The 24,215-nt window shown below is 26.1% G+C and overlaps 1 protein-coding gene across 1 annotated transcript in view; it reads left to right on the plus strand.

Moving 5' to 3' along the window:
• Nucleotides 1-24,215, plus strand: part of LOC101240454 (DDB1- and CUL4-associated factor 8) — a 54,451-nt gene that overhangs the window by 1,909 nt on the left and 28,327 nt on the right. Inside the window, exons 2-4 of the mRNA XM_065788097.1 lie at nucleotides 1,973-2,032; nucleotides 17,642-17,713; nucleotides 20,898-20,992. Coding sequence (XP_065644169.1) covers nucleotides 1,973-2,032; nucleotides 17,642-17,713; nucleotides 20,898-20,992 — 227 coding nt within the window. The remainder of the gene's footprint in view (nucleotides 1-1,972; nucleotides 2,033-17,641; nucleotides 17,714-20,897; nucleotides 20,993-24,215) is intronic.

Genomic DNA, 24,215 nt, shown 5'->3' on the forward strand with positions numbered 1-24,215 from the left:
TATATCAAGTACAATCATCAACAAGTTCGATCATCAACAAGTTCCTGGTGCTGTTTATTATATTGCCAAATATAGATGAAAAGCAGATAAGAAGTTTAAATACACAAAACATGACAAGTTCGCTAAAAAAGCTTTGATTTGGCAAGCTATTTACAGTTGTGGCAAAAAATCAGCACCTTATAATTCTCATTCCTCACTTTCTGGTCAAATATATGTTAAAGAATGTTTACAAAAACGCCTTTTACCTCTCATTAAATCACACAATAACAGACCTGTGTTCTGGCCTGATTTAGCTTCAATTCATTATTGTAAACTAGCTATGGAATGGTATAAAAAGAATAATGTGAAATTTGTGCTTAAAACAGAAAATCCTCCAAACTGCCCAGAATTAAGAGTTATTGAAAAGTACTGGGCTATTACTAAAAGAAAAATGAAAAAAGCCAAAAATCTTTGCATAAACATTAAAGATATTAAAATATCATTTAAAAAAGCATCAAATAGTTTTGATTCTTATTCTGTGTGCAAGCTTATAGGTACCACTAAAGCAAAAGCTTGAAGTTTTGTTAGATTCCCACAGGAAAGTTTTTTTTTTTTAAATACTTGATCTTCTTATATTATTGTATTAAAATTATTACTTAGTTCGAAATAAAAATTGAGGAGTACTTTTTTTTAGTTGTTTTTCTACTTTCACATTTATTGTACACGCTTTAATTGATATGAAAAATTTGTTTCGTGTTTTTTTTTCCTTTTTTGCCAAAAAATAGCTTAAAAGTTTTTTTTTGCCAGCTTTTCAGTCTCTTCGTTCAATTGTATGATTTGCTTGGAGTAAAGACAGGCTTGTTCTAAATCTGATATATTTTATTTACTTGAGCCCGGAAATTGTAAATAATTATTTATATTTTTGAGTAGTAAACTATAATTAAAGCTGTGACCAATGTAACAATATGAAATATAAAGCATGTACACAAAATAAATGTGAAAAAATAAATGTTTTTTTTTTCAGTAATTGTATTAATATATTTTTAATTGTGTTTGTATTTTGATTACAACATGTTGCGGTTTTAAATAAAGTTTTAGTTTTTCTATTTAATATAAATTAGTTTAAGATAAATTTTTAAAATGATAAAAAAAGAAAGAGTTGCAAATATATCTCTAAACTGTTATTTGTGTTGCTTTTTCCAAAACAAAATTGTTCAAATGAAAATCTGGTGGTGGAAAATAAAGGAGGTCTATGATATTGACTTAGAAAAAGCAAAAAAGAAACTTAAATACATAAAAGTTTTGTGTATTTAAAATTGTTATGAAAACAAGATTTTGATAACAAGTTTTGTTGCTTTGTGTGTTTAATGTATAGTTTGAAAACATGATAAGTTTGCTAAAAAAAAGCTTTGATTGCAAGCTATTTGCAGGTGTGGCAAAAAATTAGCAGTCTGAGTCCACATTTTCTGGTAAAATATATGTTAAAGACTGATTACAAAAATGTAATTTACCTCTCATTAAGTCACATGATAGTAGACATGTGTTTTAACCTGATTTAGCTTTAAGTCATTATAGTAAGCTATGAAATAATATAAACAAAACAACATGAAAGTTGTGTCTAACACAGCGAATCCTCTGAACTGCCCATAATTAAGAGTTATTGAAAAGATTCAGCAATTGTTAAATCCAAAATGAAAAAAAAAACACAAATTAACTATGCAGAAACGTTTAAAATTTAAAAATATCATTAAAAAAAGCATCAAATAATTTTAATTGTTGTTCTGTGTACAGGCTTATAAGTACCACTCAAGCAAAAGTTTGAAATTTTATCAGAAGCCCGCTGGAATAAATTATTTTTTTATATTAATGTATTAAAGTTATTACTTAGCTCTAAATTAAAATTGATGAGTACCTTTTTTTTTAGTAGTTTTTCTACTTTCACATTTATTTTGTGTACAGGCTTTATAATATATTTGTATAAAATATATTCTAGGCAAAGTTCATGCCCAATTCAAATAATGCAACAATTGCAAGCTGCGCTCAAGATGGACAGGTATTTAAAAGTTTTTGTTGTTTATACTATATATATATATATATATATATATATATATATATATATATATATATATATATATATATATATATATATATATATATATACACACCCACACACATATATATACACACTAGGATTATGACTTTTTTTCAACCCCATGATATGCAAATAATAGTTCATTTCGTGCTTTTTAGGTAAAAGTTCATCAAACTACAGTACAGGAGGTTTGAAAAAAAAAAGCATGGGGTTGAAAAAAAGTCATAACCCTAATACACATATATACATATATATAATATATATATATATATATATATATATATATATATATATATATATATATATATGTGTATACAAAAATATACACATATATATATACATACATATTATTGTGTAATCTTTTATTGCTGTAATAATTCTTTAACTTCCTGCATTTTATTACAGTAAGAAAATATTTTTTATAAACAGTAAAAACTTGTTATTGTTTATTAATTTTTTCATTGAATGAACAAAGTTGTTAATGAATATATGGTAGGGTGCATCAAATGCCCCGTACTTTCAAAAATTGATCTGTCCCTATTCTTAAAACTTTCAATTGGTTCTCACAAAACACTCTGTTAAATTTTTTCAAAATTGAATGAGATTTAGAGGGGCCACCTCAAGTCTGAAACTTGCAATGAGGCCCTAAACAGAAGAAAAAATAGTTTTTCAAATGTATGTCATGTTGGGTCTCAAAAGAAGCAAAATTTTATAAAAATTACAAAAATAAATATAATTTTTTGTTTAAAATGACTTATAAATTTTTTTTGACAAAAACCATTAAAAAAATTTTATTTTATAATTTTTTGTTAAAAAATAATAATTTTTATGTAATAAAATTTAAAATAATAATTCTTGTGTAAAATTTTTATTATTTTTGAAATTTATATAAAATTTCGCTTCTTTTGAGATCCAACATGACATACATTTGAAAAACTTTTTTTTCTTCTGTTTAGGGTATCGATACAAGTTTCAGACTTGAGGTGGCCCCTCTAAATCTCATTCAACTTTGAAAAAATTTAACAGAGTGTTTTGTGAGAACCAATTGAAAGTTTTAAGAATAGGGACAGATCGATTTTTGAAAGTACGGGGCATTTGATGCACCCTAATATATGGATAAAGTGAAAACCCAAAGAAAACGCTTATCTTAAATACTTTTTCTGGGCACAATAAATAATGCTTGTTATGTACATATTCTTGTAAGATTAATGTTACAAGCATATGCTTGTAACAAATAAAAAAAGCAAATTTTTAAATGAATTAACCAATAGCTCATGCAAAAATCGAAAGCACTCATAAAAAGCTGTTTAGAGGAGCACCTCGCACAGCTCTTCATGTTTGTTTTAAGAGAGTTTTTTTTATTCTTGCACTCATTTATTCTAAAGATGCAGATTAGAGTGAACTAATATATATATATATATATATATATATATATATATATATATATATATATATATATATATATATATATATATATATATATATATATATATATATATATATATATATATAGTTCTATAGATTGTTGCCTTTGGGAAGAGCGGAACGAAAAAAATGATTCTTACGGCAACATATACGTCACTTTTAATTACTTTTGACTTTCGTCCAACATTTGCGTGTTGTCAGAAAGTTAAAACCATTTAATCGTTTTTTAAAAAAACCACAAAAACGCAAATTTAATTGACCAGAATGTTTTTAAAAACATTCTGAATGTTTTTAAAACATTCTGAATGTTTTTAAAACATTCTGAATGTTTTTAAAACATTCTGAATGTTTTTAAAACATTCTGAATGTTTTTAACAATATAAACAATGTTTTTATTTTTATTTTTTTTAATAAAATGTTTTTATTTTAATTTTTTTTTATTGTAAATCATGCGTGGAGTGTTGCTACATCGACTATCTTATAGCCTGACTCGCAAGGGAGTGCTGCTACATCAGCTGACAAATAGCCTGACTCGCAATCATAATATATATTGTATGTATATATATATATATATATATATATATATATATATATATGTAAAAATATATCTATAAATATAAATATAAATATATATTTATATATTTATATTTATATATATATATATATATATAAATATAAATATAAATATATATTTATATATTTATATTTATATATATATATATATATATATATATATATATATATATAAATATATATATATATATATATATATATATATATATATATATATATATATATATATATATATATATATATATATATACACACACAATATAAATAAAGATTAAAAAATATCATGTTTTTCTTAAAAATATTTTTACACTTATTACTATTGCATTGCTCAAGAACATATAATATTAAGAACATATAACATATAATATTAAGAACATAAGAATATTATATGTGTGTATATATATGTATGTATGTATTTATATATATATATATATATATATATATATATATATATATATATATATATATATATATATATATATATATATATATATATATATATATATACATATATATGTATATATATGCATTTTTACAAAAAACATACCAATTTTGATAAAGAAGATAACTTTTTGAAAAAAGGAATATTTTCCCAAAACTATTTTGATGCTCAAAGTTGTGCATTACTAATGTCATTTAATTAGTAAACTTTGTCATAGTAAATTGATTTTTTTAGCACCAGATGTAAATTAAGTGTTATTAACCACATTAAATGTAGTTTAAACTTACAGTTAGCATTTATTTCAAAAAAGGTACCTAAAATATGTCATAAAATTAAAAAAGGGACAATAAAAATAAGTATAAACAGTATTTAAGAAACATATTAGCTAAAATAATTTGATTTTTTTAATTATTTTTTAATCTAATGATTAGAAAAACTTACATTTTTTTTAATTAAATGTCAGAAAAAGCAAAAAAAAAGAGAGTACTAAAGAATAAACAAACAATTTGTAACATAAACTCTGTTTTTAAAAAAAAAAAATTTAGGCATCTCTTCAGTAATCTATAATAAATTCAATAAAGACTGATTCACCTTCAGATGCTGTTTCTGTTTACCTATCGTATTCTACAGAAATAGACTTTCCTGGTTCAATTTGAAGTCTTTTTTTAGATATATTTTTTTAATTCTTATTTTTACTTTGTGTAACATCTTTCTTATCACCACCTTCATTTTTTTTCTCATTTAATATGACTAAAAGGCTCTGGTCTAAAACTTTACATGGATTCAAGATGTTTTCACTTGGTAATTTGATATACACAGCATTAGGATTAAATGGCACCAAACCGCAAGGTCTAAATCCATTTATTAAATTTTTTCTCGAACATTCATTAATGGATGTCAATAAATCACTCAGCAACTTAGGGAAATCTTCTTTTGGTAGTATTGCAAATTTTTTACCACAAGAAGTTAGTCTCCAATCCAGAAGTATACTTCTCCATGCTTTTTTTAATGGTGCAAAGAATACAACATCAAGAGGTTGTATTCTTTGCACCTAACGAATCTAACGTTATGTTTTTTACAAGAATTAATAACTTTATGACGTAAATGGGAAGAGAGATTATCACCTATTAATACTTTTTCCCCATTTTGTTTCTTAACGCATGGCAATAATGTTCGAAAATCCAATCCTCAAAAATAACTTAATCAAACCAGCCAGATTGGGTTCTATTAAAGCGAGAACATTTTTGACCATGTTTAATCCATAAATTGTATAAATGTGTGTTTTTAAAAACTGTGTATGGTGGAAGAATTTCTCCAACACCTTTTCCACAAAATATTACAGAAAAACAAGCCTTACTGCTATTCATTATTCTCTTAGGGTACTTATTTTCACGTTTCATAACAACTTTATTATTTCCAGGATCATCACGCAAATTTATTTCATCATATTTCCAAATGTTACAAGGTGGAATTCCTTCAAGCTCAAGTCTAATATTGTCAAAATAAAATTTTAATTGTTCGTTGTTTATAGCTGCACGTTTTCTTTTAATATTTGAAGCAATTCTATGGTTTAACTGTGAATATTTTATAAAACTTAAGACCCAATCATCACCAGGAACTTTGTTTTTAATTACTTTTACAGTACAATTTTGCGATTTTAAATAACCAACTACTAACATTTTAACATCGTTTATTTAATGGAAATCCCCAATCACACATAACCTTGATTCTAGATGAAAATATCTGCTCCTTGTCATAAGTAAATATGGTTGGTGCACCAATGCATTTTTTATGCTTTAACTTCATTTTATTATATATAGTGCTTCTTGGTATACTAAACCTTAATAAGCGAATAGATATACCTTCATTAATTGCGTCCATACACTCTTTCAAAAGAATGGTATTAGAACAAGTGTTGTATCCACGTTTTCTAACATTATGCTTGTTATATTTACGAGGCGTTATGCTTTAAACAAAAGACAAACATTCAGATAAAATTAAAAAATAGTTTAACAATGTAGTAATTTGTTAAACTATTTTTTAATTTTATCTGAACGTTTGTCTTTAAAATAGAAGAAAAACTAAATTGTTTGCCATCATTTTTATCTTCGCCCAGACATCATTCTGTTTAGAGTTTTTGATTGTGTTTTACCAAGATGTAGTTTTCATTCTTTTTCACTTATAGTAAAGAGCATTTGCAACAAACTTCAGATCAAAATTTAAGCAAGAAAGATTGCATTTACAAATAAAAAAAAAATAGTAAAATGTTGCTTAACTGTTTAAAAATTACAGAGGTTTAATTAAAATTTTTAAAAATGGCTAAAGTTACCCCGCTGGCTTCTCATGAGCACCTTACAAGTGACAAACAATCTTATGTTTACAAGCATTCAATATAATCTGTTAATTGTAAAAGTCTAACTAGAATTGTTTTAAAATTTTGGATACTGCTCTTAACAAAAACAAATTGAAAATCAAAGAAGCACTACATATTAAATAGAAAAATCCATCTTTAAATAAACAAAATTGCTCATTATAATATAAATATAAAACATATTTATATTATAATAATATAAATATAAAGTATAAAACATATTTATACATAATAAATACAAATATAAAACGAGGTCGGCAAAAAATTCCCGACCTCATTTCAATGTTTTATGGCAACTGATTTAAGTAAAAAATTTTTGCTAACCTAATGCCGACCTCTTACAGTTTGAAGCCGACCTCATTTTTCCTAATTTCGAGGGTTAATCTATATACATATATATATATATATATATATATATATATATATATATATATATATGTATATATATATATATATGTGTATATATATATATATATATATATATATATGTATATATATATATATATGTGTATATATATATATATATGTATATATATGTATATATATATGTATACATTAGTTGTGCTCTGATCTGCATCTTCACAAAAAACATATGCTGTAATTTTTTTAAATGATCTACTGATCATCTTAAAAAAATTACAGCATATGTTTTTTGTACTTTTTCTCAAGCTTTCAAAACACATCATAAACTGTAAATTACTTTTTAAAAACAAACTACACAATTTTTTTTAAAATTTTTTTCTTCTAACTTTTAAAATTGCATCTTGAAATGACTCTAAGAAAATATATTTTTTGATCTTAATCTTGCAATTTGAATTATATTTTATATTTATTTGGTATAAATTTGGATCACTGAACTTTGGGTGACAACACATAAAATGTTTAGGAACATGACCTATTACAACAGGGTTTGAGACTTATACATTTGACTGCTGACTAAACTTGTGTTATTAATCATGCACCTTCATTGATGCCATTTAACTCCTGGCACACAATAAGTCGCTTAATTGTACCTACTATAAATACGGATCATTTTTTCATTACACCAATTAAATCTCTTGAATTAATATCAACAATATTTTCGAAATCAGAAACTACAGAACTTTTATCATATTCAATCAAATACTTTGTTGATGAACAGCTAATTTCAATTGCAATAAATGCAATTAAAATTAGCTGTTAAATTGAGTAGGTAACTTATCATACCAATCAGTTTCCATTTTTATTATAAAATTGGTCTTCCTCAGGATCTGGAATTTCTGCTAAAACATATTGGTCTATTTCATTTGCATTTCAAATTTTAGATATAAACAAATAATATATTTGAGTGTGGAAGAATTTAATAACATATCTCCATTATGTTATTTTTCCAAGTATTTGCTTTTTGGTCAAATAACCCATGAGTTTTTGATAATTCAAATAAAAAACTCTCGCAACCAAATTAGATCTATCACTTGTGACTTCAGATGGGCCATGGTGCTGTAGATCGTCAAAATGTTCTGATCGAAGCTCTGATTCTTATAATACCAATTCATATTATTTGATTCTTTTTTTAGGTATTATTATGCATTCCTAAAACCAACTTCCTGCCTGCAACATTGAATTCATTGAATTCATTTACTACATCCATGTCAAATAGATAAAATTTTTGCTTTAATTCTATACTATACATCAGTATGGAGGTCCTCCAAACATTATTCCAATGCCATGATGTAAAGGACAAACTGTTGTATGAATCTTTGATTTGAATGCTTTCAATGCTTCAATAGACAGTAAATAGATGGCGACAGTACTTTACCTTTTTTTTTAAACTAATTCACTTTTAACAGGGCTGCAAGTAACCACTATTAGGTTGGGAAATTCTTAATCATTTACTATTAAGTTGGGAAATTCTTAATCATTTGCTGTTAGGTTGGGAAGTTCTTAATCATTTACTATTAAGTAGGAAAATTCTAAATGCTCTTAGTTTTTAGAGCGTGGAGGTACAATTACACTAAAAGGATGCTACTTTGCTGAATGACAAGCCAAACATAAAAGAGTTTTGGTTGATGGAACTACAGATAATAGCCAGTTTGAGCAGCGACAATGATAGTATTTGTAGAAAAGAGAAAGAAATGCAACATTACAACAATGGGAGAGAGACTCAAGCTTGGCAGATAAAGCAGGTCTAACTATATTTACAATGCATTTTTAGACCTTTTCTAGAAGAGAAAGAACATCATTAGAAAGAACCAACCATAATATGATTACAGTATTCCATTCAGAGACAAGTAAGAGATTTGTAGAGGTAGAGAATGGAATCAGTAGTAAAATAATGGCAAGCACAATAAAGTGAAGCAACCTTAGCAGATACTAACTTTGCAATGGATTGTATATATTACACTTTAGATTGTATATTCACCTTTTTGGCAAAACATGCCAGTTATCTTTCTTACTGAATTCACTTCTAAAATGCAATGACAACAGGCATATATCTGGTCCATTGGTCCACAGTAATATTTGTTTAGATCAGTTGTTATTGCCAACCTAATTGTTTTACTAACTTTAAATGCAGTTCTTTTCTGTTGACTCTTTTTTAGCATTTCAGACTCTTTTAAATTGCTTTTTAATATCTTCGATTCCAGCAAGGCTGCAAGCAACCACTATTAGAGTTGGAAGTTACTGGAAGAGAAAAAATGAAGATTGTAGAGCAAGATAATGATGACGTGGCAGATGACTTAAAAGATTACAAGTTATATGAATCTGGAAAGCAAGATGAAGGAAGCGAATTCCAAAGAACTGATGTTTGAGTAAAAAAACTAGATGAATATAACTATTTAACAAGTGCCAACATACCTGTTATAGTCTTGCAGAAGTGTTCTCCGGAACTGTCATCTATACTTTCAAAACTATTTAACAGGTGCCTATCAGAGTCTTGTTTTCCAGCCTGCTGGAAAGCGGCATCTGCTATCCCGATTTTCAAAAATTCTGGAGAACAATCTGGCTCTCCAGAATTTTTGAAAAAACTTTCTTACTAGAGGAATAAAAGATTTGCCCTAGTAAGAAAGTAAGTTGTTAGACTTAAGATGAGAGATTAAGTGTTTGTTAATTAAAGATTCAAAATCTTTGCTTATGATAGGTATGTTGTCCAGACCACAAGCTGTAGAAGAGTCTAAGCAAGCAAATCACTATAGATACAGAAGCTGGAGTGATATGAATGTCAAGCAATGGATCAACCTGTTTGATGGCTAAATCAGGTTGCTGCCAGTTGACCAGTATTTAATGTTTTTATATGATTAACACACCTTTCCTTTACATCTTCAAACTTCTTTTTTTTCCATCTAATTTGCAATCATCTATTCCTTCCTTAACTTTAGCTTGGCTTTTCTGGGATGATAATACTGCTTTTCTAAGCAATTCAAATAAATCATCATCGTTTAAACAATCATTAACTTTTGCTTGACTTATCTGTGATGATGCATCAGCTTTCTTTTTTTGCATCAAATTAACCATATATTTGCTTTGCATAGCAAATTTATTACACTTTTTATTTAATAAATGTTTTGCATTATTTTCTTGGTCAATATTTTTCTGAAAATTAATCTGCCTGTTTTGATTGAGCTATTTTTAATTTTTAAGATATTATATCGATATTATAGATATTTTAAGGGCTCGAGTTAAGCATATTGCTTTTTACACCTGCGCGATTAATTTTTTCTTAAAAAAAATATTTTTGGGATTTGTTTTTTTTTGTTTTTTGTTTTCTGTGTCTTTACTAATTTAGTTTTTTTTTTTTGGCCATTCTTAAAAGTATAGAATGTTTTTGTCTGAGTTTTTTATTAGGAGTCATAAAGTACATCATGCTAAATTTTTTTTAAATAGAAGTACGATCATTTGCTCTCTTGCGCTGATATTTTTATTCAGTATAAAGGGCTTTTGAATTTAAATTACTTAAAATCTTGAAAAGAAGTATTGCTATTTCGACTCATGGTTGAAATGGGCAGCAGTCTTTTCTTTCATTACTCTTCAATTTTTCCCCTTCCTTTTTTTTGAAAGTGTTGTATGCTATAAACATAAACAAATCTAGTAAGCATTTGCTTATCTATATGCAGTATAGTGTATATATATGCATATATACAGGCTTCGGCAGGAGTAAATGAGTGCACAAGCTATAAATAGCCTGTCTAAACTTGTTTTAGTGGGCTACGCGGGCTGCCCACCCAGAAAGTCTTGCACGGGCTTTTTTGAAAAATTAAAATGATTATGTTTTATTGAAATTTTTTTTTATTCTGAAATTTTATTTTGTTGGTTCTTCATGTCAGGTATAGTAAAAATTTTAATTGTAATAATAAATGTATTTTTAGCGACAAAAAGAAAAACAACTTGCAAAAGAAACAAAAACCTAACTTTTTTTTAAATAATTTTTTATATGAAATTTTTATTTAATAATTTAGTAATTAATTAAATAATAAATAAAAAGCAATATTCAAATGTTAAAATATAATCAATCATTCTAATAAAACAACAATATATAAAAAACTATTATACATCATATAGTTGTTTTATAAAAAAAATCTTAATTATATTATTATAAAAGTTCATTCATTTTTCTTCTTCTTTGTGAAAGAAAATGTCATCGTATATAAAAATTGCTACAATCCCTTTATTAAAAAGTAGGAGTGACAAATCATTTCAAAAGACATTAGTAATTAAACTTCGAATAGTTGGATACTTGTAAAGTTAAGAAATAGTTTTTTGAAGTTACACTGCAGTTTTTATCTTTTGCCCAGAGTTATTAGTGTGCGCTCTACTTAGTGAGTTTTTGTTATTATGTTTTTGTTTTGGTTTTGTTTCTCGATTTTTATTCAGACTTTATTATTTTATTCTTTAGTTTTATCAGTTGTATAATCGGATGTTTGTTCCAGTTTTTGAGTTTATTCCAAATATAGTCAAAGCATTAATTTGCAAGCAATGCAAAAAATGGCAGAAAAACAATCTTCGCAACCATCATGTTTCTTTATTCAAGCATCTTGGTGATTGCTTTAAAAATTTTGTAATGAATGTAGCAAATAGATCTTGCAAAATCCAAGATCTATTTGAGTATTAATATCAGGGCTCGAATTAAGGGTATCGCGATTGCGAACTGCGATTACTTTTCGCACCTTCGCGATTAGTTTTTTCTTAAAATTTGTTTTTTCGCGATCTTTCGTTTTTTTCGTGATTATTCTTTTTTTATTATAGAAGATTGATACTCTATTCGCGAATATTTAGTGTTCTTTTACAGCATAAAACTGCAGTGACTTCTGTAACGATAATTTTTTTTTAAAAGCGGTAAAAGAAAGTAAAAGGTAAAGTAAAAGAAAGAAAAATAAAAGATTTAGAAAATCAATTAGCAAAAATGTTCAAATGCAAGAAAAAGTCTGATTGTTTAAGGAAGGAAAAATTTATAAAAAACAAACGATTAAATACTCGAATCAAGAAATAAAAGATTTTGATTGAAAAAAGAAATAAAAGTTAATTGATTGAAAAGTCACTTTCTTAACTCGAATTCTCAAGGGCTTTATTCCGATTTAGCTCATTCATTATGAACAAATTTAATGATATTTTTATAAGTTTATTTTGCGAAGAATAGTGGAAGGCAATATAGACTCTAAATAGTAATTAAAATAAAACTTTAAAGTTTGTTACTTGCTAATTTTAAATTAATAGCAATAAATGGATGCAAATAAGGACCACAGATGCAGATTATCTACAGTTAAAAAGTGAGAAAAACATTTTAATTGCGAGTTAGAATACGATTTAAATGGAAATGAAGTCATAAGATTAAGATGCAGTTTATGTAAACAATTTGAAAAACGGATAAGTCAAACAAAATTGTTTTCCATGACCTGGATCAAACCAGGAACAGTATCAGTAAAAAAAGATTTACTGGCATCGCACTTAAGCAGTGCGCAACATAAAGAGGCCACGCGAATTCATCAACAAACAACATTAGGTTCAGTTTCATTATCAAAATCAAAATATAGTTTCAGTATCAAAATATCAGTATTTCAGTTTCAGTATCAAAATATTGCACTTTCTCAATATACCGAAGTTAATAGCCATGTTCTTGACCAGTACAAGCTAATTATTGCAAATATTACCATATGTATGGAAGGCCATTTTCAATCTCTCCAAAAATCACCATTGTTTATACATTTGGTAGCTTTACTTGACATTAATAACTGGCCGTTAAATGTGAATGATGGAACTTTTGGCGATAAAGCTATCGGTGAAGTTGTTGAACATTTTTCTGAATTTTTAATTGGTGTAGGATGTGATTTGAATAATGTACTTTATGAGTGGATCATTTTAAAAGCATACATGTTTCCCATCATAAGTAACAATCAAAATGAGTATATTTGAAAATTTGGGAAATTGTTTTTTCCAAATCAAATTTGGTCAAAAAATGCCAAAATATTCTTGATATTTTTGAACTATTTTTAATTTGTCCTTTTACAAAAAAAAGTAGAACGAAATGTTATTATGTATGAATCGCGTAAAAAATGACTGCAGAAGTTGTCTTTGAACCTGATACTGCTATGGATGATATTTATAGATTGTTTTGTTAGAGTTTTAAATAATTTTTTTTACTGTTAAAAATTTATAGAAAATTAAATATTCTAGTTGTTTTAAACAGTTTAAAATATGTAAATAAAATAGAAAATGAAATAATTTGTTAAAAGAAGATTATATCAAGTTCATTAATTTTACAAAAATACAGCTGTTAGATTTAATGCAATATAATAATAGTAATAATGTAAATTATAACTAAAGCTACTTTACAACCGCTGAACGTAAATGTTATGACATCTTATGCAAAAATGAGACTTGTTATTTATGTTATTATAAATAAGTTAAAATAAGTAATGCCCCCTCCCCTCCGGCGGGAGTGGAGGAGGGGTTATGAGCAACAAAAAAATCACGATTCGATTTTTTTACGTTAATTCGAGCCCTGAATATATTTTCTTATTGAAATAATGGAATAAAATATAACTTTTTTTATTGTGCTTTTATAATTGACTCATTTTTCTTGTGCTTTGTAAATTAAATTAAATTTTAAAAATTTAATTGTGATACCTCTAAGCTATAATGATATAGTGAAAATTATATTGAAATCTTTTATTAAATAAACTTTTGAGTTCTATTCTTTTACAATTGTTTTTCAATTGTTTAGACTAAAATTTTAATTATTACTTTCATTTCCGTTCAATTTACTATCATACTCTTTTATAAACTCGTAATTGATTTTATATTCTTTTTGGAAATCAGGAGAAAATATGTTATGTTGATGTGATATGTAAGTTAAAATTTGAGGTAATCTAATTTTTAATTTCTAAAAGATTTAGTGCAAATAGATTTTTCAAGATTCTGGCATATATGCTTCTTAAATATTCTTCTTATATAATATAGCCGTGTATAAAAAAGCGTTATATGAATTTAAAAAAAAACAAATCTTCTTCATGAATAGAACCAATAGAAAGGTATTAAATGCAGTATTATTTTATATATCAGGTTTATTGCTGTAAAATATATTTAAATGTATTAAATATAGTACAAGTATAAAAACGAAAATAAAATATGAATAAATCATAAAGTATTATTTTTATCATACAAAAGGAATATATATAGTTATAAATTGTTTATAAATATTCATTTTAAATAAATTATCCCAAAATATCTTCATTTTCAAAATTGAACGCAGTTTCTTCACTTTCACTCGACTCAGGTGTTTCCCATTCACTTTCTCTGCTTAAACTATTGTAATCAATGTCATCTTTTTCATCATTTACTATTGTAGCAGGTTGAATTATTGGATCAAAAATAGCAGTTTGTTGTTTTTATAAAGATACATCAGAAACCCGTTTGATCGATTTTAATGGTCAAGATAGCGTTAAGAGTTTTGTGGTTGGTTCTGAGTCTTTGGTCTGACATAAGCATTGTCAGAAGACTAAAGACTCATTTCACTGATGAGTTTGACCCAGATAAGCATATGAATAATTTGATAACTTTATATCAGACACTCAATTTATACCATAAAAATCGATTAGCAGTCTGTTGATTATAAATGAGATATTCGATTTTTAATAACGAGTTACATATTAGCATATTAAATAAGCTGCCGCCTTTTTAAAAAAAACCAGGAAGTCAACGCGAAAGTATACTGGGAAATATGCATTACTTTAAACAACTTTAAAGTATGACAAACTAGTTTATCAATAAATTAAGCAAAATGTGTGGTTATATAAAAAAAGAAATTGTCTTTATTTTTTAACAGTTCTTATAAGCTTACAAATTTCCATAAGAATACTGAAAAAACCCAGACTATTATGTTAAATTCTTATATATATATATATATATATATATATATATATATATGATATATATATATATATATATATATATATATATATATATATATATATATATATATATGCAGACCTTAGCAGGAATGGCGGGCATTCCCCTGCTTGCCTCCATATCTACGTAAGTTAGTTTACATGGGCGATATAAAGCTTGTGCATTTATTTATTAACAGCAAAATTTAATATTTTTTTAGGTTTAGTTGTATTTTATTTACATAAACAAAAATAGTAGAAAACATCTACTCCTTTTAAAATAATAAAATATCTAGCACATAAAATTTAATATTTTTGTATTTGAGTCGTATTTTAATTAAAGAACAAAAATAAGTAAAAAACATTTAGTCCAGCGTATAAAAACAAAATATCTCTTTAATAAATATTACATAATTACACAATAACAATCAAAAAAGAAAAAAAGTTTAAATTTAAAAAAAAATGCTTTGACATCATTATTTATAAATAAACTTGATAAGTACACATGACCAGTGTAAAAATTTCATTAAAAAGCATCTTAAAAAAACTGTAAAAAAACAGCAAAATAGTTTGAATGACAATCTGAGCAAAATGAAGACTAAAGGGCTTTTGTAGTTTTTAAAAAACTATTCAAATTTTATATTTTTAATTGAAAACTTTTTTAAAATGAAATATACTTTTTAATACACAGTATTTTTATAATTGCATTTTTAATTTAGAATCTAAAATACAAGTTAATCAAAATAAAAATAAAAGATACACACTTATTTAAAACTTAAATTTAATATTTTTTAATAAACAGTAATAAAAATTTGTTCCTTTATATTTGAATTACATAACATGAAAACATTTTTAAAAGTATTGAACTCATTCATTCAAGTTTTAATTACAGAAGCCTTTTCTTATAATTACTTGCTTTTTCGCAAAAAAATAAAATAATATTGTATCAATAAAAAATTTGGTCAATTGCAATGCTCTTTTTAACAATTTTTTTTTACAAAACGTTAAGATGCTTGAATTATTATCAGAAAACAACTGATGATTGTTTTTCTTATGTATTTATGATTTATGACAAAACATTACATTGTTAAACTAAAACTAAAAAGATTTTATTTTATCCATGAGCCTTTATTTATAAATATCAAAAAATATCACCCCAACACCAGCCATATCCAATTAAATGAGTGCAGGTTTGGGTGATTCACCTAATCATGCACTCATGTATATATAATATATATATATATATTTCTCAGTCTTCTCCATTTGACGAGCGCTTTCGTGCTTTTATAGTTTTGCGCTGACTGCCAATACTATAACTTGCGCTTTTTTAAGCTCTCGCCAAAAAGTTTCAAGGGCATTTTTAAATTGCAACAAAACTTTTTTCTTAATCAAATTTTAATTGAAGAGGTACAAAAACAAATATTTTTTAAAATCATGCAATCCAAACAAATAATTACTGTCTGGCTTGTGCTTTTTCATGCGCTGGTGGTAAATTTCAAACGGAGAAGACTGATATTTATATATTTATGTATATGTATGTATGTATATATATATATATATATATATATATATACATACATACATATACATAAATATATATATATATATATATATATATATATATCTATTTATTTATATATAGAACTCTTATATGTTGTCAGAAAGTTTTTTCCATATTTTGTTAACAAAAAGTAAAAATAAAAATGCAAGACCGGAATTTTTTATTTTATTATTTGATAGACTGCCTGCCCCAACCAAACCCTCAGTCGATGTAACAGCACTCCATTGCAAGTCAGGCTATTTGTCAGTCGATGTAGCAGCACTCCCTAGCAAGTCAGGCTATAAGATAGTCGATGTAGCAACACTCCGCGCATGATTTACAGTAAAAAAATAAAAATAACATTTTATTAAAAAAATTAAAAATAAAAACATTTTATTAAAAAAAATAAAAATAAAAACATTGTTTACATTGTTAAAAACATTCAGAATGTTTTTAAAAACATTCTGGCCAATTAAATTTGCGTTTTTGTGGTTTTTTTAAAAAACGATTTATTTGTAATTAAACTAATGGTTTTAACTTTGTGACAACACGCAAATGTTAGACGAAAGTCAAAAGTAATTAATAGTGATGTATGTGTTGGCGTAAGAATCACTTTTTTCCTTCCGCTCTTCCCAAATGCAACTAACTGCAGAACTATATATATATATGTATATATATATATATATATATATATATATATATATATATATATATATATATATATATATATATATAGAAAATTTAAAATTTATCAAACATTTAATCATTTATTTATAATCTTAATAAATTAATAAATTCCTTTTCAAAAGAAAAATCTGATAAAATTGTATTTGAAAGATGCTCAATTTTATTATGATTATAGATTCGAATTGGCTGGATACTAAGTGAGGTAGATACAAAAAAAATAGCTCAGCACAAAGGAGCTTCACATAAGGTAAGTGGTTAGTACAAGGGGGCTTTACATAAGGTAAGTGATTTACATAAAGGTAAGTTAACTACTGACCAAAAATAAACTTTTTTTTATTAAATTTAATTTACTGGAAATTTATAGAATTGCAGATAAATTTATAAGAGGAAAATTGGAAGCTTAAAATCTTTTATATTGGTGACCAGACTTAAAAACCAAATCCAAAACCGAACCCAAAAGTTAATCATACATAATTTTAAAATTTATTTAATAAATTTCTTAAATGAGTATATACACATAAACATTGATTTTGTATTTTCAACAACATTCCAAAAAAACTTCAATGTAGGGTAGAGCGGGGCATATAGGGACACTTAGGAAACAAATGCTAGTTGCAGATAAACTAATCATAGTTAACACTGTTTTTTATAAATTTCATATAATTCATTGATATAAGAAAATGAAAAACCAAAAAAAAATTCTCAAAATAAGTTACGACAAAAGTTACGAAAAAAGTTACGACAACCAAAGTAACGAAACTCTAGACTAGCAAAACTTTTACATTTTGCAAGCGGGTGGTGGCAAGTGGGTGGGGCAAAACCGAACAGTGGGTGGGTGGGGCAAAACAGGTCACTTGAAAAGCAGCAGTTATTTGTCAATTGTAAAGCTATAAAATTTATGAAAAATGAAGGTCTAAATATGTTCAGACGTTAAACACTCAAAAAAGTAACATACCCATAGAAACTACACGCCCATGCATAGAGGTTGTGTTTTATATTTTATTATAAAACACAACCTCTATATTATACTCTAACCTATATATTATTAAATTGGTAACTGGTACTAAATTTAAAATTAAACAAAAATTTTTATGGATCACATAAATCACACAAAAAATATCCTGAAACTATTCGGCAACATTTTTGATGAGGTTGCTTATTAGCAATATGCCAATGTAGAGCAAACTTAAATATGCCATATGTATGAGCAGCTTTTCTAAGTTTCTTTTTAATTACAGCTAAAATTGCATCATCTCACTGCTTTCATCCCGTTTTAGATGATTGATCTCTCTTATATAATTTCTTACCATCTTTGTTTACATTAAACACTATTAATTATTGAAGTTAAGTTATAAAAATAAAAATTTCTTTAAATTTATTACTAAAATTGATTTTCTAAATAAAAATAATAATATTTTAGATTAAAAATAAAATCATCAAACTGTAAACAGCATCACGAAATGGTAGTAATATAGTCAATTATATAAATAACTTGTCCTGATATGCCCCATAAAAGTAATTTTACTGAAATTAATACTATTCAAAAAGTTCAATTCCAAATATTTTTTCAAAACCAGATTCTAAAAGAAGATAAAAAATACTGTCTGAAAAATATAAACTTTTTATAAATATTCAAATTCGCAATTTCAACAGGTGATCCATACTACAATCTCATTTAATTTGCAGGCTTGAACTAGTTTTTTTAAGAAAATTAGTTACTTTTAAGATAGGCAACATTATTTGTGAACTGTGTAACTCACTTATTAACAGAAAGATATTGATGATAAAAAATAAAGATGTTAATAGACGAAATATAAGAAATGTCAATTTGAAGTTATATAAAAAATGGTAGAAAATCACTTAAAAGAATTTAGTTCTAATAAAAAAGACATTAAGCAGTAAATCTGAATTTTAAAATTTTTTGTGCTACAAAATTTTGTTTGGTTAATATTTTGTGCCGCAGCCAAAGTATCAAACAAGTATTGGCAAATTTAAAGTTAGAGTTACATATTCATAATTGTGTCTACTTACTATGGTGCTGCTGTAACTTCATGTAGTGCTTCAACTGTGCTACAATCATTTTACAACAGTGTGATACAATCACGGTAACTGATACTTGTTACTAAATGATGATGATGATGATGATGATGATGATGATGATGATGATGATGATGATGATGATGATGATGATGATGATGATGATGATGATGATGATGATGATGATGATGATGATGATGATGATGATGATGATGATGATGATGATGATGATGATGATGATGATGATGATGATGATGATGATGATGATGATGATGATGATGATGATGATGATGATGATGATGATGATCAAACAGTTGATGCCACTCTATAAACAATTCAGTCTACATTGACCACAGAAAATTTAAAATAAAAAAACTATAAACATAAAAAAAGAAAAAAAGAAATCTTAACTTTAATGATCAAAATATATATATATACAGTCATGGACAAAAGTTTGGGACCACTGCAATTTTTTACAAAAAACACTCAAAATTTAGAAAAACAAGTAGTAAATTATAAATCAGTACATATATTTCGAATGTTTATTCACACTATACAGGTTAAACAGCATGTCTATTCATATTTTAGCATTTACAATGAAATCCTTTTTTTTTGAGAATATTTTCAATACATCCTGGCATCGATTCACACAGTTTCTTGCAATAGTCCGGCGTAATCTCCTGCACCCACACGCGTTTAATCCAGTTCTGCTTCAAATAAGGTCTCCGTAATATAAAATGTTCCAAAATATTTCAGTTATATCTGAAAATAAACATGCAAACATCAATTTTAGACTCTAGTTGACAATTAGCACAAATTGGTACAAAATTGTAGCACTAAAGTAGCCCAAAAGCAGTTCAGAGTAGAATACATTAAAAAATATGCGAAAATCGCAGTGGTCGCAAACTTTTGTCCCTGACTGTCTATATATATCTATATATATATATATATATATATATATATATATATATATATATATATATATATATGTGTGTGTGTGTGTGTGTGTATATATGTGTGTATATATATATGTGTGTGTATATATATGTGTGTGTGTATATATATGTGTGTGCATATATATATATATGTATGTATATATATGTATATATATATATATATATATATATATATATATATATATATATATATATATATATATATATATATATATTTATTAATTTATTTATACTATAATGCATATAGGTATGCATTTTTACTGACTTTTTTTGCTAACCTAAATCCATAATGTATTTTTGAAAAAGATAAAAAGAAGGAATAATAAAAAAACCTTAAAAACTGTCTCTCGGTTGATGTAGTAGCTACTACCTTGCATGTTCTTCCTGGATCATTTATTTTTTATATTAAATAATTTAAATAAATCTTTATTATTTTAGTTAACAGTAGAGGATGGTTCTCCTCATATTTTAAAAACAGTAGGGGAGGATGCTGTTGTTTATCACATTGACCTTCGGGAATCTCAACCTCACAAGTAATTTTAATCTTTAATTAGTTTAATAATATTGAGTTAAATACAACCTATCCAAATGTGTGATTAATTTTATAATATTCTTGAAATAAAATTTTTATAAAAGTGTTTATGTGAAATTTATAAACATGGTTTTTATATAATTTAAGTAAATAATTGACTAATACAGTAAAAACAGCAAATATAAATGTTAAAATATTTTGTATTAGGTTTTCAAAAATCATATCAAACTGGATATATATAGGTTTTTTTGTGTATTGTTTAAATAAAAATTTTCAATTTTTCAAGTTCAAAAGTCATATTTTAAAATTTCAATTTAAACTTATAGTTTTCAAAATATATATACCAATTCTCACTTGACTCGTCATTCAGCAAAGTCTCTTTCCTTTACTGTATCTGTCTACATGCTCTATAAATTTTTCTTCTTTTTTTTTCTCTACGCTTTCATCCTTTGGAACTCGCTCCCATCTTCATGTTTTCCTGACTCATATAACCTACAACTTTTCAAGTCATCTGTCAAACATTTCTTTGCTTTATTTTTTTTTTCTTCTGGTAACTCCCAACTTAATAGTAATATATAATGTATATATATATATATATATATATATATATATATATATATATATATATATATATATATATATATATATATATATATATATATATATATATATATATATGTATATATATAAATATATATATATATGTATATATATATATATATATAGATGTATATATATATGTATATATATATGTATATATATATATATATGTATATATATATATATATGTATATATATATATATATATATATGTATATATATATATATATGTATATATATATATATAAAATCTTTTTTGTTATAATATTTTACAATATGAAATAGCATTCAAAAAAAAAAAACTCAATAAAATCTTCTACCAAACATATAGGTTCTCACAAATTTGTTCTCTAAACATATAAGTTCTCACAAACTATATTATTATTATAATAGTATTATAGTTATAATATAGTTCTATAAATATATATAATATATACTATTGTTGTATTATATTATCTTTCTTGGAAACCATATATCAAATCCGTTGCAAAATTAGCATCTGCTAAGGTTGCATCTCTTTATCAAGCTCAACACTTTCTTACTCCGGATTCTATTCTCTATCTTTATAAATCTCAAATCTATCCTTGCATGGAATACTGTTGCCATATCGGATTTTTAATGTTGCCCTTTCTCTTTTAGACAAGGTGCAAAGGCGCATTGTAAACATAGTTGGACCTGCTCTTGCAGCCAACCTCCAACCATTATCACATTGTCATAATGTTGCTTCTCTTTCTCTTTTCTACAAATACTATAATGGACACTGCTCTAAAGAGCTAGCGTCTCTTGTACCATCTACTAAAATTCATTCTTGTGTTACTTGTCATTCAATTAAGTCTCATCCTTTTTCTGTGTGTGTTTCTAAAGAACACACACAGAAAAAGGATGAGAATTTGCTTGCTTTTTTTTTTGGAATTTGCTTCCTTCATCTTGCTTTCCTGATTCGTATAATTTGCAATCCTTTAAGTCGTCTGTCAATCATTATCTTGCTCTACAATCTTCATCTTTTCTCTTCCAGTAACTTCCAACTCTAATTAGTGGTTGCTTGCAGCCTTTGTTGGAAGCAAAGATGTTTAAAAAATAGTTATAGTTTGTCAACCCTCAGAATTCGGGTCAACATTTGACAATACTGACCTAACTGTCGACCTGAAAGTGTTTGAGGTTGTCAAAAAATTGCCAGCTTCATTTCTATGTTTTATGGTAACCCCTTTGTGTCAATTTTTTTTTGCCAACCTAATGCCGACCTCTAACAGTTTAAGGTCGGCAATATACTGCTTACCTCATTTTTCCATATTCCTAGGGTTGTAATATATATATATATATATGTGTGTGTGTGTGTGTGTGTGTGTGTGTGTGTGTGTGTGTGTATATATATATATATACACTCCCTTCCATAAATTTAGACGCACCTATCGCAACTACAGATATTAAGAGAAAAATGTGTCAGAATAATTTTGATTTGTGACTTTAATAAAACAAACCGATAATTTTTATGTTCTTTTATTAGTTTTAAAGAAAAAATAGTATCAAAAATTATTACTAGAATAAAATGTTTTTATTTAAATCATCTTTTCGTCAAAATGGCCACCTTTAGCTTCGACTATCGCTTGGCAGATATGTGCCATGCGATCAATCAATTTTTTTAAATATTCCTCATCAATATTTTTCCATATGTTTTGGATTGCCTCCCAAAGATCATTTTTACCCCTTGGTGGAGTTTTTTGGACTTCTCGATCTAAATGATCATACAATAACTCAATTAGGTTACAATCAGGGCTCTGAGGTAGCCAAGTCATGACCTTCAACAACCCTTCCTCTTGTTTTTTATTTAAATATTGCTTTACCACTTTAGCAGTGTGTTTAGGATCGTTATCTTGTTGGAACACGAATTGTTCGCCAATTAATTCGGTTCCATAGACTAAAACATGTTCTTTCAAAATCTTTAAATAGACTTCTTTTGTAATTTTCCCGTTAATTTTGGTGATTGATCCCACTTGGCCACCACCGAAACAACCCCAAACCATTATATTCCCACCTCCATGCTTAATTGTTTGCATAGTACATTGCTCCAGCATTCTTTCTCCTACCCGACCACAAACAAATGACCGGCGTTTATTCCCAAAAATCTCAAATTTTGATTAGTCTGACCAAAGTACTTTATTCCACTCTTCTACTGTCTAATTCTTGTGTTCTTTGGCCCAAACTAATCTTTTTTTGTGCACGGTTGTAAGACGTGGTTTTTTAACACCCACACGACCTCTAAGCCTTACTTCAAGAAGTCGCCTTTTTCCCGTCGTTGTACCTATTTTTGTGGTATGATGTTCATTAAAATCAGCTGCTAAATCTGGCGCTGTGCGTCTACGATTTCATAAAGAATTAATTACTATGTACTTATCCTTTTTTTTCGTAGTAGAACGAGGTCTCCCTACTCTTTTATATATATATATATATATATAAATATGAATATATATATATATATATATATATATATATATATACACACACACATATATATATATATATATATATATATATATATATATATATATATATATAATATATATATATATATATATATATATATATGGGCAATTCCATTTTTAACTTATGTTACACACACAACAACT

Source organism: Hydra vulgaris, chromosome 01 (assembly GCF_038396675.1).
Source record: "Hydra vulgaris chromosome 01, alternate assembly HydraT2T_AEP".
NCBI classification, from domain to species: Eukaryota; Metazoa; Cnidaria; class Hydrozoa; order Anthoathecata; family Hydridae; genus Hydra; species Hydra vulgaris.